Source organism: Salvia miltiorrhiza, chromosome 5, assembly GCF_028751815.1.
Source record: "Salvia miltiorrhiza cultivar Shanhuang (shh) chromosome 5, IMPLAD_Smil_shh, whole genome shotgun sequence".
Taxonomy (NCBI): domain Eukaryota; kingdom Viridiplantae; phylum Streptophyta; class Magnoliopsida; order Lamiales; family Lamiaceae; genus Salvia; species Salvia miltiorrhiza.
In genome coordinates this window covers 15,233,641-15,250,227 of record NC_080391.1, presented here as the reverse complement: position 1 = coordinate 15,250,227, position 16,587 = coordinate 15,233,641, and the positions used below count along the sequence as shown (strand labels likewise).

Genomic DNA, 16,587 nt, shown 5'->3' with positions numbered 1-16,587 from the left:
AGATAAAATAAACTATATTCTTTTTTGGATTAAGACATTATAAATGACTAAATGAAACGTCTAAAAAGAAAAACTCGGACGTTATTATTGGGACGGAGGAAGTATTATTTGTCATTTTTCTTTTTGAAAAAAATATGTCTTCGTCTCTATTATCTAAAAATTACATGGGAATAATCTTCAAAACTGTTAACTATTAATGCCAGAGGACGCTAAGAGGTTGTTTGGCTGAGCTTATAAGCTTTTTAAAACAGCTTTCTTTAAAGTGTTTGATAAAATAAGCTACTCAATAATTTATAAGTTTTTCCATCCCAACTTATTTTTTCATAATCTTATATACTCCCTTCATCTCAGCCTTTAGTATCCATTTTTCACTTTTTGGTTGTCCCACATTTTGGTATCAATTTCTATTTTTAGTAAAAGTAGGTGGGACCCTTACTTCACTTTAATTATTTTAACACTCGCATAAAATGTGAGACATTTATTTCACTCACAACACATCCGACCACTTTATTAAAACATGTATCACTCTCAAATGGATACTAAAAACTGGGACAAAGGGAGTATATAATAGTAATTTTATAAATATTATTCAACTATAGTTTATTATTTTCATCATATACCATTTAAAGTTAATTTCTCTTCGATTTTCTCTCTCTAATAAATATTTTCTTTTTCTAGGAAAAAGATTATCAATTAAGTTTATAAGTTCAATTATCCAAACACTTTAAATATATAAACTTTTAATAAACTACATCTTATAATCTTTTAAAACATCTTAGAGCATCCGTAGTAGAGAGCCAAGGTGGGCAGCTCTTAAAAGTGGTCCCCACTATTAAAGAGCCCTATGTGGGAGAGCCTCCATATTAGCTCTTAAATTTAGTTTTTCATTTTATATTTAATTTTAATGTCATTTACAAGTAAATTTGACATATAATTTAATAATTAAAATTTTATTGAAATTAAAATTTAATATTATGTTAATTAAAAAATGAAATAATTAAAAAAATATTATAAAAATTTTTATTTGGGGTAATTGTTTGTAAATTCCTAACGTTTACACGGAATTGGTTTTTGCACCTTTTTTATTTTTCTTCTTTTAAATACCTAACCTTTAGTTTTTGTCTGGAATTTGTCCGATGACCGGTTTTTACTGACACCGGTGTCGGAAATTACAAGGTGGCAGCCGGAATCGATGCAGTGGCAGCCGGAAAGTGACACCTAAGCAAATTTAGGACATGTGGAAAAAAAATAAAAAAAATGATAAAGAAAACCTCCACATCATCATCTTCTTCATTCTCCCACCTCCCAAACCCTAACTCCCCCCCCCCTCGCGCCGACGCCGCCTTCCGGCGCCGCCTGCCGCCACCACACGCCGGCACCGACAGCACCTTCCCCCTTCCTAGACCCGTCGGTCTCCCCCTCCCCAGACCCCGTCTACCCCTCCCTTCCCCCAAAATCCCGTCAGCCCATCCCCCATCCCCAGATCCCGGTGCCACCCTCCCCAACCCCAGATCCCGCCGCAGCCTGCCACAACCACACGCCGGCGCCCGCCGCCCCCTCCACCTCCCCAGACCTCGCCGGCCTTCTCCTCCCCCTTCCCTCTCTGAAATTTCGGCGACAGCAGCGGCGAAGCCGCCGCCATCGTCTCTCCCTCAAACCCCATCTCGGCACTACAACCCAAAGCCCTAAATCCCCAAATCCGACCCCCACCTCGGCACCGCCACTTCCCCCTCAACAGAGGCACCTCCGCCTCCGCCTCTCTCCCTCCACACCAGCACAACTCCCTCTCTGCCGCCCGCACCAACATATCCAAAATCCAAAAACTTAGAAAACCAAAAATTTGAATTCACCATAAAATTGCATAATTTTAAAAACTCAGACGCTGAATTTCGTGCGCCGCGTTGCCGCTGAAGTCCGGATTTCAGAGCTTGGATTCGAAGAAAACAGAGGGGGCTCGACTCTTCTCCCTCAAATTGTGTGCTTCTGTTTGGGAGTGGCGATGGAGGGTGAGGGAAGGCGAGGGGGCGGCGGTGGTGGTGATGGCAGAGGGTGGGGGAAGGGGAGGTGGCGGCGGTGGAGGTAGCAGGGAGCGGCGCCGGTGATCGGTTTGGGGTGGGGGGAAGGGGGAAAACGGAAAAGACGATTGGGGGGGGGGGTTTCCTTTTCTTTTTCTTTTTCTTTTTAATTTTCTTTCCACATGTATTTTTTATTTTAAATTTCTTTAGATATTTTTTCCATATGTCACAAAAGTGCCACCATGTTAATTTTCGGCTGCCACCTCATCAATTCCGGCTGCCACAGTGGCATTTCCGGCGCCGGTGTCAGTAAAAACCGGTCACCGGACAAATTCCAGACAAAAACTAAAGGTTAGGTATTTAAAAGAAGAAAAATAAAAAAAAGGTGCAAAAACCAATTCCGTGTAAACGTTAGGAATTTACAGGCAATTACCCCTTTTTATTTCTATTTTATTTTATTTTAAATGTATTCGTAGATTTAAAAATAATAATTAAAAGTGAAATGAAAAATTAGAATTAAAACTATTTGAAAACTACATTAAGTTGATATTGTATTGAATCCCACATTGAAAAATGTATGATTCTCTACAATATGTAGTATACTATAAATAGTAAAGCTACATTAAGTTGAAATTATCCACATTGAAAAATGTAGGATTCTCTACCATGTGTAGTACACTATAAATAGTGAAGCTATATTTAGTTGAAATTATTCCACATTGAAAAATGTAAGATTGTCTACAATGTGTACTACACTATAAATAGTGAAGTTACATCTGATTAAATTTAAAATTTAAAATTTTAAATAATTTTTATAAAAAAAATATTTAAAGGGTCGTGCAATACACGCGCCCATCAAAAATTATGTCCGCATTGAGTGCAGATAAGGAAGGCTAGAGCGGAGCATGTGGGCGCGGTATTGGAGGGGGTGCGTGTGCGCCCGGTGAGCACCAGCGTCCGCGCCCCCACTACAGATGCCCTTATAAGCTTTTTAGAGCTTATAAACTCTTTAAAATAAACTTAGTCATTTGTGAGGAGAAATTGTACGTGTATAAGCACACTTGTTATATGCTACTCGTTTTCAATAATATGCTATGTGGACATACAATGGTCAAATACATTTAAAAAAGAAAAAGTTAATTTATCTAAAAATTTTGGTTAAAAAAAAGAGACTTGGTTAGTTTTATTATTTTGCTCACAATGTATTTATTTTTTATTTGTTTATAATTTTTTTTAATTTTTACTCCTTCTGTTTCGTTTATAACGTCCTAATTTTCTTTTTGGGATATCCCATTTATAATGTCCTAATTCAAACAAACAAAGAAATAAATTACTTTATCTACTCTCTCTCTCTCTATCTCCTCATTTACTTATCTTCATTTACTTTTTCATTATTAGATCTCTTTATCTTTATCCTTATTTAATTTATTTTCATTTATTTTATCTATTTTTTCGTAATTTGCATGTTACATTTATTTGGGACGTTATAAGCCGGACGAAGGAAGTATTACTTTTATGTACAAAAATTTAAAAAATATGAAAAAATTTAAAAATTACAAAAATAGCTACAATACGGACAACACAGTAATAAAAATTAAATTCTCTTTGAATTGAAAATTTTAAATGTTTCCATTTTTTTTATGTATTTGACTATTTTATATCTGAACATATTATGTCCAAATAATATTTAGATACTTTTCGGTAGTTTTGTTCATTATAAACAGTTTAATTTAGTTAAAGGTTTACTCAAACTTAAAAGGTAAAATATTAGCTTTCTTTATTTATACAAAGTTTTCTTTTGGCCCATATCTTGATTTCATAACTTATAGTACTATTATGTTTAAAAAAAAAAAACATATGTTGTTGGCATTTTTCGTATTTCATTATGTATTCAGAAATTCTTAATAGAAAATAAAAAAAAGAATTTAATTATATGAAAATACATAATCATTACAAAAATATGTAAACACGAATTAAGGCATGAATTGAATAGCAAGGGCGAAACATAAAATTCGATATCATCCTTGTGTGCCCTAAGTTTGGTACAATGGCATTTGCGAATTAAAGGAAAAAGAAAAAAGAAAAAAAAGGAATTACGAAAAGGCCCCGAAAGTTATGGCTTTTGCGGTTTTTAGTCCAAAGAAGCAATGACAAAGTTTTGAGAATCATGGTCTGAGTAGGATGTCAACTTTTGATGGGTGCGCACCCACGTCAGCCTGGGCCCCACCCCTGCTATGCCATCCTAATTTTTTTAAATCTAGACGAGATATTTAAATACGCTACTTGCATTATTTTTACTTAATTTTTGTCTTACAATATGAGTTTTAAATTTTTGGTATTAAAAACATTTACAATTTATATTATTCATGGCACTGGTTTATTTTCAATCAATTTAAGGATGAAGTAACTGCCAAAAAATTAATAATCGCAGACGTAAAAAAATTATAATCATATTATCTAAGATAGACGGTTGATTAATCAAATATTTATTTCTCCGATAACCACATCAACTTCAATTTCTCCTAACTTAATTCAATATTGTAAACTACACAAATAGTGAAGGTTATATGTTTGTGTCAATATTTAACAGTTGTATTATAAACTAGAAAAATTAGTAAAAGTGGTATTATTATGTGCAACCATGTTTAAATACAAATTAAAAACATTATAATAGATAAATGATTTCTCATTTTCCCCCATCATTACTCAAAATCCCGATCTAATGGTCGTAGGGGACCATATTACCAATTAAGTTGTGCTTCGTCATATCTTGATGGCTAAAAATGTTGAAATGTTATTAATTAATCTCATAATGAAATAAATAAAATACTTTAATGACATATAATATATACAATGAGAAATAATACAGTGTATATATTAAGCTTCCTTATGTACGATAATTAAATGAAAGCATATGATTCTGGATTACCATTCCATGCAAATGTCTGGTAAAAACATTTATATCAATTTAGAATATCCCACTTTAATTGCAGAATTATATCGTCCTTTTGCATATGTCTAAGTAACTTTTGCCATTATGCTTGGCACGATGATTCATTCAGGCATATAGTCTGCTTACAACTATTCAGAATTATTCCTTACCATAATTCTAATTTTTTTCTTGACTCATAATATAACAAATATTCAATTAGCATGACTCATACTATAGCAAATATATAGTTAAATAGTTATCATATGACTCATAATATAGCAAATAACCAAAATATTGGCCAACATGGAATTCTCCAAATATATGCTTTTTCTTTTCTTTTCATAACCCCTTAACATTTTATATATTTGGTTTGATATATTGAAAAAATAGGTGTGTTAACAAATAAATGAACAAGTACACATATTTGGTATTGTTTTGGGAGAAAAACGACAAAAAGAAAAAAAAAAAAAAAAAAGGAGAAGAAGAGACATGTTGAAACATAATCCAGTGATTGAGCCATATTCACTATAGTCGATAGTTTGGTTTTAGAAGCAGATACATTAAGATTAAGGGGGTGTTTGGGCTTTTAAACTCTTTAAAACAGCTTATAAGTGTTTAGGAGCTTACAAACTTATTTAAAGTATTTGGCAAAATAAGCTACTAAAGAGTTTATAAGCTGTAAAATTAAGTTTCAAGAGCTTATAAGCTCCTTAAATAATAAGTTCATCTACCCCAATTTATTTTCTCATTTGCTTATAGGCAACACTCATTTTACAAAAATAACTCAACTATGAATTTTTTATTTTCATTATATATCGTTCTAATTTCATTTCTTTCTCTAACAAAAATTTTCTCTCTCTAACTAAAAATTACTCCTCTTTCTAGCTTATAAACTCAACTATCCAAACATTTTGACAACTTATTAAGAAACTACATCTTATAAGATCTTAAAACATCTTATAAGCTCTTTAAAATAAGCTTAGTCAAACACCTCTAAGAGAAACGAGAAGGGGTTCATTTGTATCGTGAGGTAGGTAAGTCGAGCACCATTTATTCTTCTATATATAATATAAAAGATAAGTTTTTTTACCTTCAAAATTTCTCTCTTCTCTCGCTTTTTCCTTTTAATTTTTTTTCTATCTTAGTTCTTTTCAAAAAATCATTAATTATGATTCATGAACAAATATTTAATATGAATGTTAAATTAAATATTACGAAAAGATCTTTAATTCGATGTAAAAATTATAAAAAAATTAATTTTAAATGAATAAGTTATGATCGTTTAAAGTGTCAAAATTAATTTTTATTTGCTCTCATTTATCTCTAACGTTGAACAACATACTATTTTTTTGTTTTATTTTCATTTGTTAGTGAAAAGAATAAATAGATGCCATTTTTTTTTCCTTTCAAAAAAGTTTACATGGTTGTTTAATTATAATTATTTTAAATTTAAATATTTTAAAATTGTAAGTTTTTAATGCAATTAATGAGAAGAAAAGTTGTGTTAATTTTCATATGAATTTGTAAATTAAAATTTAGTTACACACACAGATATATATATATATATATATATATATATTAATTAGAATTTAAAATATTATATAGATGCATTTAATTATGTAGCGGAGGTTAATATGTAGCAACCACCCCTTAGAACTCCTTTAATTTGTTCTATCTATAAATGAATCTCGAATATGAAATAAATGTTCTAGTATTCGCCTACAAAATTGTATCAACACCATGTTTAGTATATATGTGGATCCGTGATTCATGTAATTGATTCCTCATATAATTTTTGAATTAGTGAATGAAATCAAATGGCATATATGCAAATGAAGCAGCTTCATCTTCACTTTATTGCACGTGGAAGTGAAAGATTTACATGTTTCTTGTCTGATGATGCATGGTGTCCAAATATAAAATTAATAACTTCATGGTACGACATAATTATTCAAGAATCGGATATATATCATGGAAATATATTGTCCTGATTTTTTTTTTCTCTTGAGTTATTGTACCTAATGTTCGATCCAATCCTAAATGAAATAAATTATATTCCTAATTATATATATGAGTGGCGGTTTTGCAATTTGAGTTGCTGGGTATATAGAGATTTTTCCTTTAATAAAGTGACGATGTCTCTTGATTCTATCATATGAGTATTCTCTAATTTTATAAACTTTTGATGCTGACTAGCTAGCTAGCTAGTACCACCGGGGAGGATTTAAATTATTTTTATATTAATTTATCATTTTTCAATTTATAATTGAATATTAGGTTGTTTATGCTTCAATTTTTTAAAAATAAATATTAATTAATTAGAATTTATTTTATAATAATAGTAATAACAATAATAATATGATTTTTTGGTAATATTATTATTAAAATAATAAATTTAATCGTGAAACACACAAATACACAATACAACGAAGAAAATTGTGGGATACAGTAACCACTTGTCATCATCAAGTAATTCATTTAGTTTACTGAAAAATTATACCAACATTATTCATTACTCACTTATTATGGAACATTACATTGCAAAATTGCAATTTGATATTCGATCTAACTGAGATTGAGCTAATTAGGAGTATTTTTTTTTTTCTCGAATATAATAATGCACGTGATTAAAGTTCAGTTGTCCTCTGTCAGTATCCCAATAATTCTTGATTCATATACACGTCCTGATTGATGGCTGGAACTTTGTAAGATGGGTTTCAACAAATTTATGTCTCAGATCAGATTAGAATTAATCCATTTGAGTACATATACGAATTTAGGAATATATTTGTTCTTTTCTGATTTCACTATTTTTTTCATTTTATTTTTTCATGTGCCACGCGTACAATATCCTTAGTTATGATTATGAATATATGCAGGTTTTTCTATTTTTTGTTTTAAATAAATTTTTAAAAATTGGGTGACAGTGAACTCTAAATTTATATTTTTACTCTTTTATTTTATGTGCAATTCCCCAATGTTTCTAATATGATTCCTTAAAACTTTTTTTAAAAAAATTATTATTACCCAAAAAAAGGAAAAATACACTTCAGTTCTCTAGGTGACCCGAACCCCCGATCTATTAGTTGGAGGAGAAGTGTCTTACCAATATATTATTGCGCTTCATCGTTAATGGTTCCTTAATACTAATAACTAGGAGAATGGTTCTTCCCTAAAAAAAAAGGAGAATGGAACTCAAACGAGTGAAGGTGTATATCGTATAAATTAAATGGGAATCATTTTCAGTTCTTTGATCGTGAAAATTTACGATAAATCCATCACTTTGATTAATAAATTCGTGGTTCAGGTTCAAATCTCAAAGGTGGTGATTATTTTTTTCAAATTCATAATGTTTTTAAGTGAATTCATAATAATATTTTATAATAGTAAATTCATAGTATATCACAAGGACATAAACTCATATGAACCACTCTCGTTAATTAGTGTTTGTTTGTTAATCATACAATGCAAAGACATGATTAATCACTCAATTTCAACCCATTCAACCAATTAATTAGATAAATCCTCGATCATGCATGGGTTCGATAAATTTCAGCGCTAAAACAGTCTGCATGTTGCATATAAAGAAGCGGAACACATTAGACAAGCCTTGTACGATTCGATTGAAAAATAATTTATGAAACTCAAACTTTGTAACTATATAGATATAATTCTCTGAGAAAAAACAAACTATTTAGATATTTTTATGAGATATATATATTCTTCAATATGCTACTTTTATCATGTGTGGTTCTTGACACTTCTTCCGAATCAAATCCACACCAGCCATGTTCTCATCGTGGGATACAGATTGGGGAAGACACTCCATCAAATTAATTTAATTTGATACTATATATTTAAATATTTTTATATTTGGACAAGGACAATATCTATTCTAGTAGGCATAAACCATAACAGGCATATACGCGGACGTATTAATCACCCGAAGATACGGAAAGGATCAATGTAGTCCGCAAATTAAATTATACACATCAACTGAAAAATAAAATACTAATATAAGTAAATGCTTCACTGGCTCAGTGTTATATATATGAAGTAAACATGAGATTTTATCGTATAATAGAAAGTCTCTTACGTTAGACATTTAAGGGTTTTTTTTGTGTTTTATTTAATTAGGTTTTTATTATTTTGTTGGAATTTAAACAGTCGACTAATTTAATTACATTAATTAAGATCGATCAAACCCTCGTTTAAACCTCGATTCTGTTTTAATTTAATTTTGTTATATATTATTGGTTCTTGATTGTGCTACCTCAAAACAAATTAAATAAGCTGATTCCAATTCCAATACGAATAAATGTTCAGAGACCTATTAGTCTAAACAAACATAACTTAGTGATATATCCAATTATCATTATTAATTAATATATATATATATATATATATATATATATATATATATATATATTGTTTTATTCAGTGTGTGTGTATTCACATACAAAAACGTACATAAGTCTCAAGTATTAGATAATAATGGAAAATCATGAAGTAGATAATGATAAAACGGATTATGTATTATAACTAATTAATGATGGACAATCATTGAAATTAGGCACTTTGGAGATGCGTGTGTAAAATGATGCAATGACAAAATTAGCCACCCTCAATTCTCTTCATTTTCTTACAAAGCTCTCTATCTCCCACGTTACAACGTGATAAGTGAAAATCGAGTTAGCAGATATCGCGTGCGTCTTTTATTTTATTTTCACTACTTTTTTCCCTTTGAAAGAAACAAGAGAAGTGACGGGATAAAAAAAAGCAGCATACATTTATGTTGCAAATAATTGTGAATGTGGAATTAAAATGGAAGTAAATAGTGGAAATTAAAATAAGACTGATATGACTACAAAACAAAAAGTATCGTGAGATTTCGACAAAACAAAATATTTTGTGACAACGCAATCTAGCCCACAAGGCGACAATGATTATTTATACCGTTTCGAGTTTTGATCGTATAGTGCTGCTACTATCTTTTTTTAACGCTACGTTAAGATACTATGTCTTAATTTTAAATAGATTGATGGTATATATAGGAAGGATGAAATTATCAAAAATAAATTGAGAGAGGAGGATAAAAATTTTTACTTTCATTAGAAAATAATGAAATTGAAGAAGTTGCAACTAATTAACAATGAAGAAATATTTGACACATTTCAGTTGCGTTTAACAAAGAAATAACTAGGTGTAGTGGATGATAAGACTTCAACTCGATCTTATGGTCATTGTAAGGATAAGTACAACACCATGCTTGTACGCTTTTATTTAGCAGCGCGATTTTAGTCCAATCACAACGTCGTACGATCAAATAGTTGAGTATACAATTTGTTTATCTTGGATAGTTTTAAGGTAATGGGTAGCTATAATTGAATATATTATCCAATATAAGGGCATCTCGACCGAAACTCTAGCCGCCACCGCGAGCCCTGGGGGCCTGGGGCTAGAGCAGCGGCTGCACGGGGGGGGGGGGGGGAGGTTGGGGGGGGTGAGAGGTTTGATGGAGGAACTAAAATAAGAACTTCGACCAAAAGGCTACACCTCGGCGGAGACTAAGCTAGTGTGTATGTTGTGGTCAAAGGCTACCCACAGCTCCATCAAGAGCTTCGACCAAAAGGCATTCATGTATTCGGGGAGATGACTCGAAGGTTCAACGAATCTCGGCCTTCTGGCACTCTTGCCAGATCAAGTCTCACTTTCAACGCGTCTAAAAGGAAGGTCAAGCAGTGGGATCGGAGTCGATCTACGACAAATGCCGCGCCACTTGGGGGAGTGGAATGAGTGATGATCAAATCACTCAGCAAGCACAATATATCTATTCTATCAACCACGGGCTCCATTCAAGTATTTCAAAAGCTTGGCAAATTTTACGTGAATCTCAACGCTTTACGTCTACCAGCGAGGATGTTCACTCGTCGAAGCTCTCAAGGATCGGATGGGAAGGGCACGACTACATTATCCAAACCAAGCATAACAACGAGGCCCAAAGGCCAGAAAACAGCCAAACACAACAAAGAGAATGAGAAGAAGGCGGAGTCGTCGACGGACGAGGAGCTAGAAGACTCAATACTACGACGCAATGTACCGCGTCGCCAAAGGAATCGCGCTTTTCAGCACCACTCAAAAGGAAACTCTCAATTTTAAAATTCTCAATGGGGACACCTCAGAGATAGATCAACGACAATTGGCAGTGCACAATTCACTATTCGAAAAAAAAAAAAAGTCATGAAGCGTAGAGAATTGATGTAGTTCTTTTAATTATTGTAATTATTATATTTATTTTAATTAATGGAATGTAGAAATTTTAATTTTAATGAAATGTTGGATTTATATAAACATATTTGTTGTTATTTTTTCTTTTTATATTATTTATATATTTTCTAATTTTTTTATTAGTTTTGGGTTGTTTAAATATGAACTTTTAATAATAATACAGTTTGAATTTTTAAGAGCCCAAAATTATTACTATATTAAGACGAGTAGTAATTTTGTTATATTGATTTTTTAGTGTTATTTGCTTAAAATGAGATTGACTTAAATTATTCGCTTTACAATCTATAAAATTTACTTTATTATTATATGTATTTATTATTTTTTATACAATACTCATGATTACATTGAATATTATACTTATTAAGTTGATAATATTGTTATTATACTCTATTTTAAATAAAATATTAATATTTAACATAACATAATTATTTTGTACCAAAGGACTATAAAGAAGAAGAAAAAAAATTGCCTCCCGAAATGAGCCCATATATTATTTCTAATTCTGGAAGCCCAATAGGAAAAAGATAGGTGTCTATAGTTAGCAAAGAATTTCCTTTAGAATAAGAAAAAATGATATGCCTCCAAGGTTCTGATAGAGCATGTCACTTTCAGACAACCAATTCTAAAATTTCCAATATCATAACCCCAAACAAGGAACATCATCTATATGTGAGTCGGCCGGAAATTGAAAGGAAGAAGGGGATTCTCGGCCACCGAGTATCTGCCGGACTTGTCACTTGAAGAAGACAACCTCTTGCGTGGAAAAAGGGGTTTGGGCTTGCTTTATTTGTTCTAAAAAATGAAATTAGATATCAATGAGCCTGGTTATGATAGAAAATATAAACTATATGCTTTATTAGGCGAAATTAGATACTTGAATTATACTAATATTAAAAAAAAAAAAAAGCGGCAGGCAAATATAGCAACTAGACCAATTCCAATCTGGAAGAAGGGATTATCTTATCACGACACGTGTGACCAGCTGGCTTGATAAAAGCGCCAACAATGCTAAACACTATACGTCTCTCTCTGCCAAACCTGTGTTCAATTTTAACTAACTTAACGTCTATTGAGATCTCTCCCAACCCCAATCCAACTCACAAAATTAAATCATTTCACATAAATTTTGCATAAATGCGATCACATCTACTTGCGGCATCTAATCCCCACACACCATCATCATCATCGTCTGGAATGATGAAAAATGCTGCCGCATTGCTCTTAAGATCAGAACATGATTCGGCCGCCGACTCCACCAGCATTTTCATGCCCTCCTCGTCCGAGATCGAGCAGAAGCCCCTCATCCCGAGAACACCCAGCTACGCAAATGACAAATCCACTCCCGATCAGAAGAGGAAGCAGCGGCGCCGCCGCGAGACCTCCGTCGTCACCCTATCCCTCGGCGGCACCCGCCGGAGGTTCGGCCGGATGACCATTGCGCCCTCTGAAACCTTTCTTATCACTCGCCTCACCTTCAAGCTCTTGGGACTTCTAGGGTAAAATGTTTTCCTCTGTTTTTTCTAATTGCTCATTTCGGATTCTGAGATTTCAATTTCCACTCCAATTAACTGTTGAAATCATAATGACATAATGTTTTTGCGGATTGAGTGTTAAATGTAATTATACTAATAATCGAATTACAACCTAGCAGTTGTGCATTTAAATTTCAAGATTACTGATCAGTGAAATTTGAGGGAAATTTCTGATTAAGGGTGTTATCTCAAATATGAATTCAGAATGCATAAGCTCACAATTTAAATGGTTTCTGACTCTAAATAACAATTTCTATTCTTATGATACTGTAATTTACAACATGCTTTCTAATCGTTTATGTTTATTCAGGGTAGGCTACAGATGGATCATGAGATTCATGGCACTTGGCTTCTATGCTTTTCTGCTCATGCCTGGTTTTATTCAAGGTTCGTGTGCATTTCAAGCTATGCTACTCTATTTTGACTGTTTCTCAAATTCTTGAGGTAGAAGGAGTGTTTCCCAAACGACATATACTTCTTTTTTGCAGTCGGATACTATTACTTCTACTCCAATAGGATACGTAGAAGCATAGTTTATGGAGAACAACCTAGGAATAGGTAAGGTTTGATATGCTGCATTCAACTATGTTTTTGTTTCAACTCGGGTTTGTATATGGGATTTTAGTATTTGAGTTAAATTTCAGTGTGTAATGGATACCTTTGTTTACTAGTGCAGGCTTGATCTTTATTTACCAGTGAATAAAGATGGGGCGAAGCCAGTTGTTGCCTTCGTAACTGGTGGTGCATGGATAATTGGGTATGTTCTCTTTGCATTTCTAAACTGATTCATGTCTCTGCCGGAGAAGTTGGATTATATCTTTCTGTTTACCGAAAACGAGTACAAACATGGGGATACATTTACATCAGGTCCTCAAAATTGCATGAAACAGAAAATTGTAGTTTTTCCTTCTGAAATCAGGTAGGGAGGAACTTTGAGCTGTGCATAATATTGATTTTTGAACAACTCTTTTGCTTCTGATACAGATATAAAGCATGGGGTTCTCTTCTAGGCCTACAACTATCAGACAGAGATATAATAGTCGCTTGCATAGATTACAGGTAAAATGAATCTACTAGTTAGTATCTTTTATGTTAACTAGTATGACACCCGTGGGATGCACTGAGTGTACATTTATAATGTAGCTCATTATAGAATAAATCAATACTAATTCGCTATATATAGAAGTTCATGTATAAGATATATAAAAAAATTAATCAATTCAAGAATAAATTAATAATAACAATTAGTTACTAGTATATTTTATCATAATAGAAGACACATGTGATAAAGCGTAGGACAAAATACACATTCCCTTTATTAAAATCAACATTCTCCAAATTCATCATCGTAGAATTTTTACCACTATTATGCACATTAAATGTGTTGCATGGGTTTTTTACTTCCATTTTTTATAGATGATTCGTCTTAAAATTATCGAGTACTATAATAATATGGCAGTTATAATTTCTTATAGAGTTATAGGTATCGAACTCCAATTTAGTATTATCAGTAACCTCAAAATAGAGATATAAACAAAATAGAACAAAATGTCAATTAATATTCATCAATGGAATATTTATTGGGCAATAATTCTTGAAAAATCTATTGGATAATAGTATGTGTCTTTTGGAGGTAAAATGGTACAATTGTAATTCTTACCAACATTTAGTTTTTATAGTATGTAATAGATGGTTGATATGAGGGAACAGTACAATCAGACAAACATGTTGAATAAGAAATTTCAGCTTTAACCAAATAAATAAATAAAATGACGTTAAGAAGGTTCAGGAATGCACATTCGGAAATTCTTAACTAGAATTCACATTCTTGCTTATTCAAGTCACAATAACCATCTGTTATGCTCCTTGTGTTTGTCAAGATGCAACAGATTATGATTTGATTGGTAGTCTGCTTGCAGGAATTTTCCTCAAGGAACAATCGGTGAAATGGTCCAAGATGCAGCTGAGGGCATCTCATTTGTGTGTAATAACATTGCTGCCTATGGAGGCGATCCCAATAGGTTGTTTGTTTTTCCTCAGACTCCTTTTTCTCACACTGAGACGCATGTTATGAATCCACAAAATTTGATCACCACTTCTCTCATTTGCTCAGGATCTATGTCATGGGGCAGTCGGCTGGTGCACACATTGCTTCTTGTACTCTATTGCAGCAGGCAATGAAGGAGGCCGCGGGAGAGACCACCACTTGGAGCGTATCTCAAATAAAATATTACTTTGGTTTATCTGGAGGGTAAGCTATGAATCAGTGGAACATGTAATTCATGCAACATCACCTCTGAATTTTCAACTAACACATGCATTCTAAACTTACAATCCATTTTCTTGGGAAAATATGTGACTTGAAACTTTTATGGACAGATATAATCTATTCAATTTGGTAGACCACTTCCACAGCCGAGGCTTATACCGCTCAATATTTCTAGGGTATGAACTTCACCTCGTCCGTCGCAACCATAGATGCATTATGCTCTGCCTTGTCTACCTAGTATCTCACTTGTGGTTTATCTCACCTGCACAGGATAATGGAGGGAGAAGAATCTCTACATCGATATTCTCCAGAAGTGGTGGCGAGGGATCCAAACACGAGGAATGCAGTTTCTCTCTTGCCTCCTATAATTCTGTTCCATGGAACTGACGATTACTCAATCCCCTCTGATGCCAGGTCAGTTTCTCATTTAATACATAAATTAAGACCTCATTTTTTGTTATGATATGACATTGTAACAGAACATTGAAGTAGTGAAATATGAGATGTAGACTAACTATTATCAAAACGAGAATGATCATTCTTGAAGATATTATAGACTGCCTAAAACTAATATAGTTGTTGCCTCTTTGTAGTACAAGTTTTTCTAAGACTCTTCGAGATGCTGGAGCTCAATCTGAGTCCATTCTCTATGAGGGGAAGACACACACAGATCTGTTTCTTCAGGTAGCTGAAGACTTCACATTCAAGAGAATATTTTAGCTGGGAAACAACAAACATGTTGGAAAATATTTCCTAACTATTTGCATTGTAAAATGTAGGATCCTATGAGAGGTGGAAAGGATGATCTGTTTGAAGATTTGATAAGACTGATTCATGGAGACGATGCTGAAGCTCTGGCGAAAGACGTGACGGCGCCTCCAAGGCGACGCCTAGTGCCTGAATGTATGTTGAGATTAGCTCGGAAAGTCAGCCCTTTCTGATCATTTACAGAGTTCACTTCATTTCTAGCAAAGGATAGCATATTTCTCTGCCTTAGTGTCTGTTTCTTCAGTAGCCAACCTACTGTTTTGTGCATATAGTTTTAGATTATACAGTCATGCCCATTTTATTTCTACCAAATTAGTAATATTATGGTTTACTTATTTTTATTAAGTCCGGAGATTTTAAGTACTTTGAAGAGCCCATGAGTATTATTCTCAAGCCCAAAAGAATTGTGCGTGTAACCCAATCACTATTATTTATGAGCCCAAAATTTAATTTGGACCTGAGAAAACAAACTAAAGTAAAATTGAAAGCTCGTTTAGGCTTTATTAAGATCGTGAATATAAAAGTATTCACAAAATAAAATTCGAACTCGATTCGAAAAATGATCGAACAAAACTTGAGCATGACATTATTGGTTTGGCTAAGCCCATACTTAGGGATGTCAATGCAGCCCGAAACCCGTGGGCCGACCCGAATAACCCGAAAAAATTAAAGGGTTAGGGTTGAAAAATTACAACCCGAAAAAACCTCCAGCCCGATTAGCCCGCACCCGACTAACCCGGAACCCGATAGGGCTAGCCCGAAAACCCGATGGGCTGGCCCGGT

At 33.1% G+C, this 16,587-nt stretch overlaps 1 protein-coding gene across 1 annotated transcript; it reads left to right on the top strand.

The window, feature by feature from the left end:
* The first annotated feature begins 12,257 nt into the window (after positions 1-12,257).
* Positions 12,258-16,149, top strand: LOC130986309 (probable isoprenylcysteine alpha-carbonyl methylesterase ICMEL2). The gene is made up of 11 exons (XM_057909685.1): positions 12,258-12,731; positions 13,078-13,154; positions 13,256-13,325; positions 13,444-13,524; positions 13,752-13,826; positions 14,687-14,788; positions 14,881-15,018; positions 15,147-15,212; positions 15,307-15,450; positions 15,630-15,720; positions 15,816-16,149. Exons 1-11 carry the CDS (start codon positions 12,370-12,372, stop codon positions 15,975-15,977), a joined length of 1,368 nt encoding a protein of 455 aa, XP_057765668.1. The 5' UTR covers positions 12,258-12,369; the 3' UTR covers positions 15,978-16,149.
* Positions 16,150-16,587: the final 438 nt, after the last annotated feature.

Coding starts and splice junctions, on each gene's coding strand:
- LOC130986309 (XM_057909685.1), top strand. CDS start 12,370: ATGCGATCACATCTACTTGCGGCATCTAATCCCCACACACCATCATCA. Junction 12,732..13,077: donor AAGCTCTTGGGACTTCTAGG/GTAAAATGTTTT, acceptor ATGTTTATTCAG/GGTAGGCTACAGATGGATCA. Junction 15,451..15,629: donor TCAATCCCCTCTGATGCCAG/GTCAGTTTCTCA, acceptor GCCTCTTTGTAG/TACAAGTTTTTCTAAGACTC.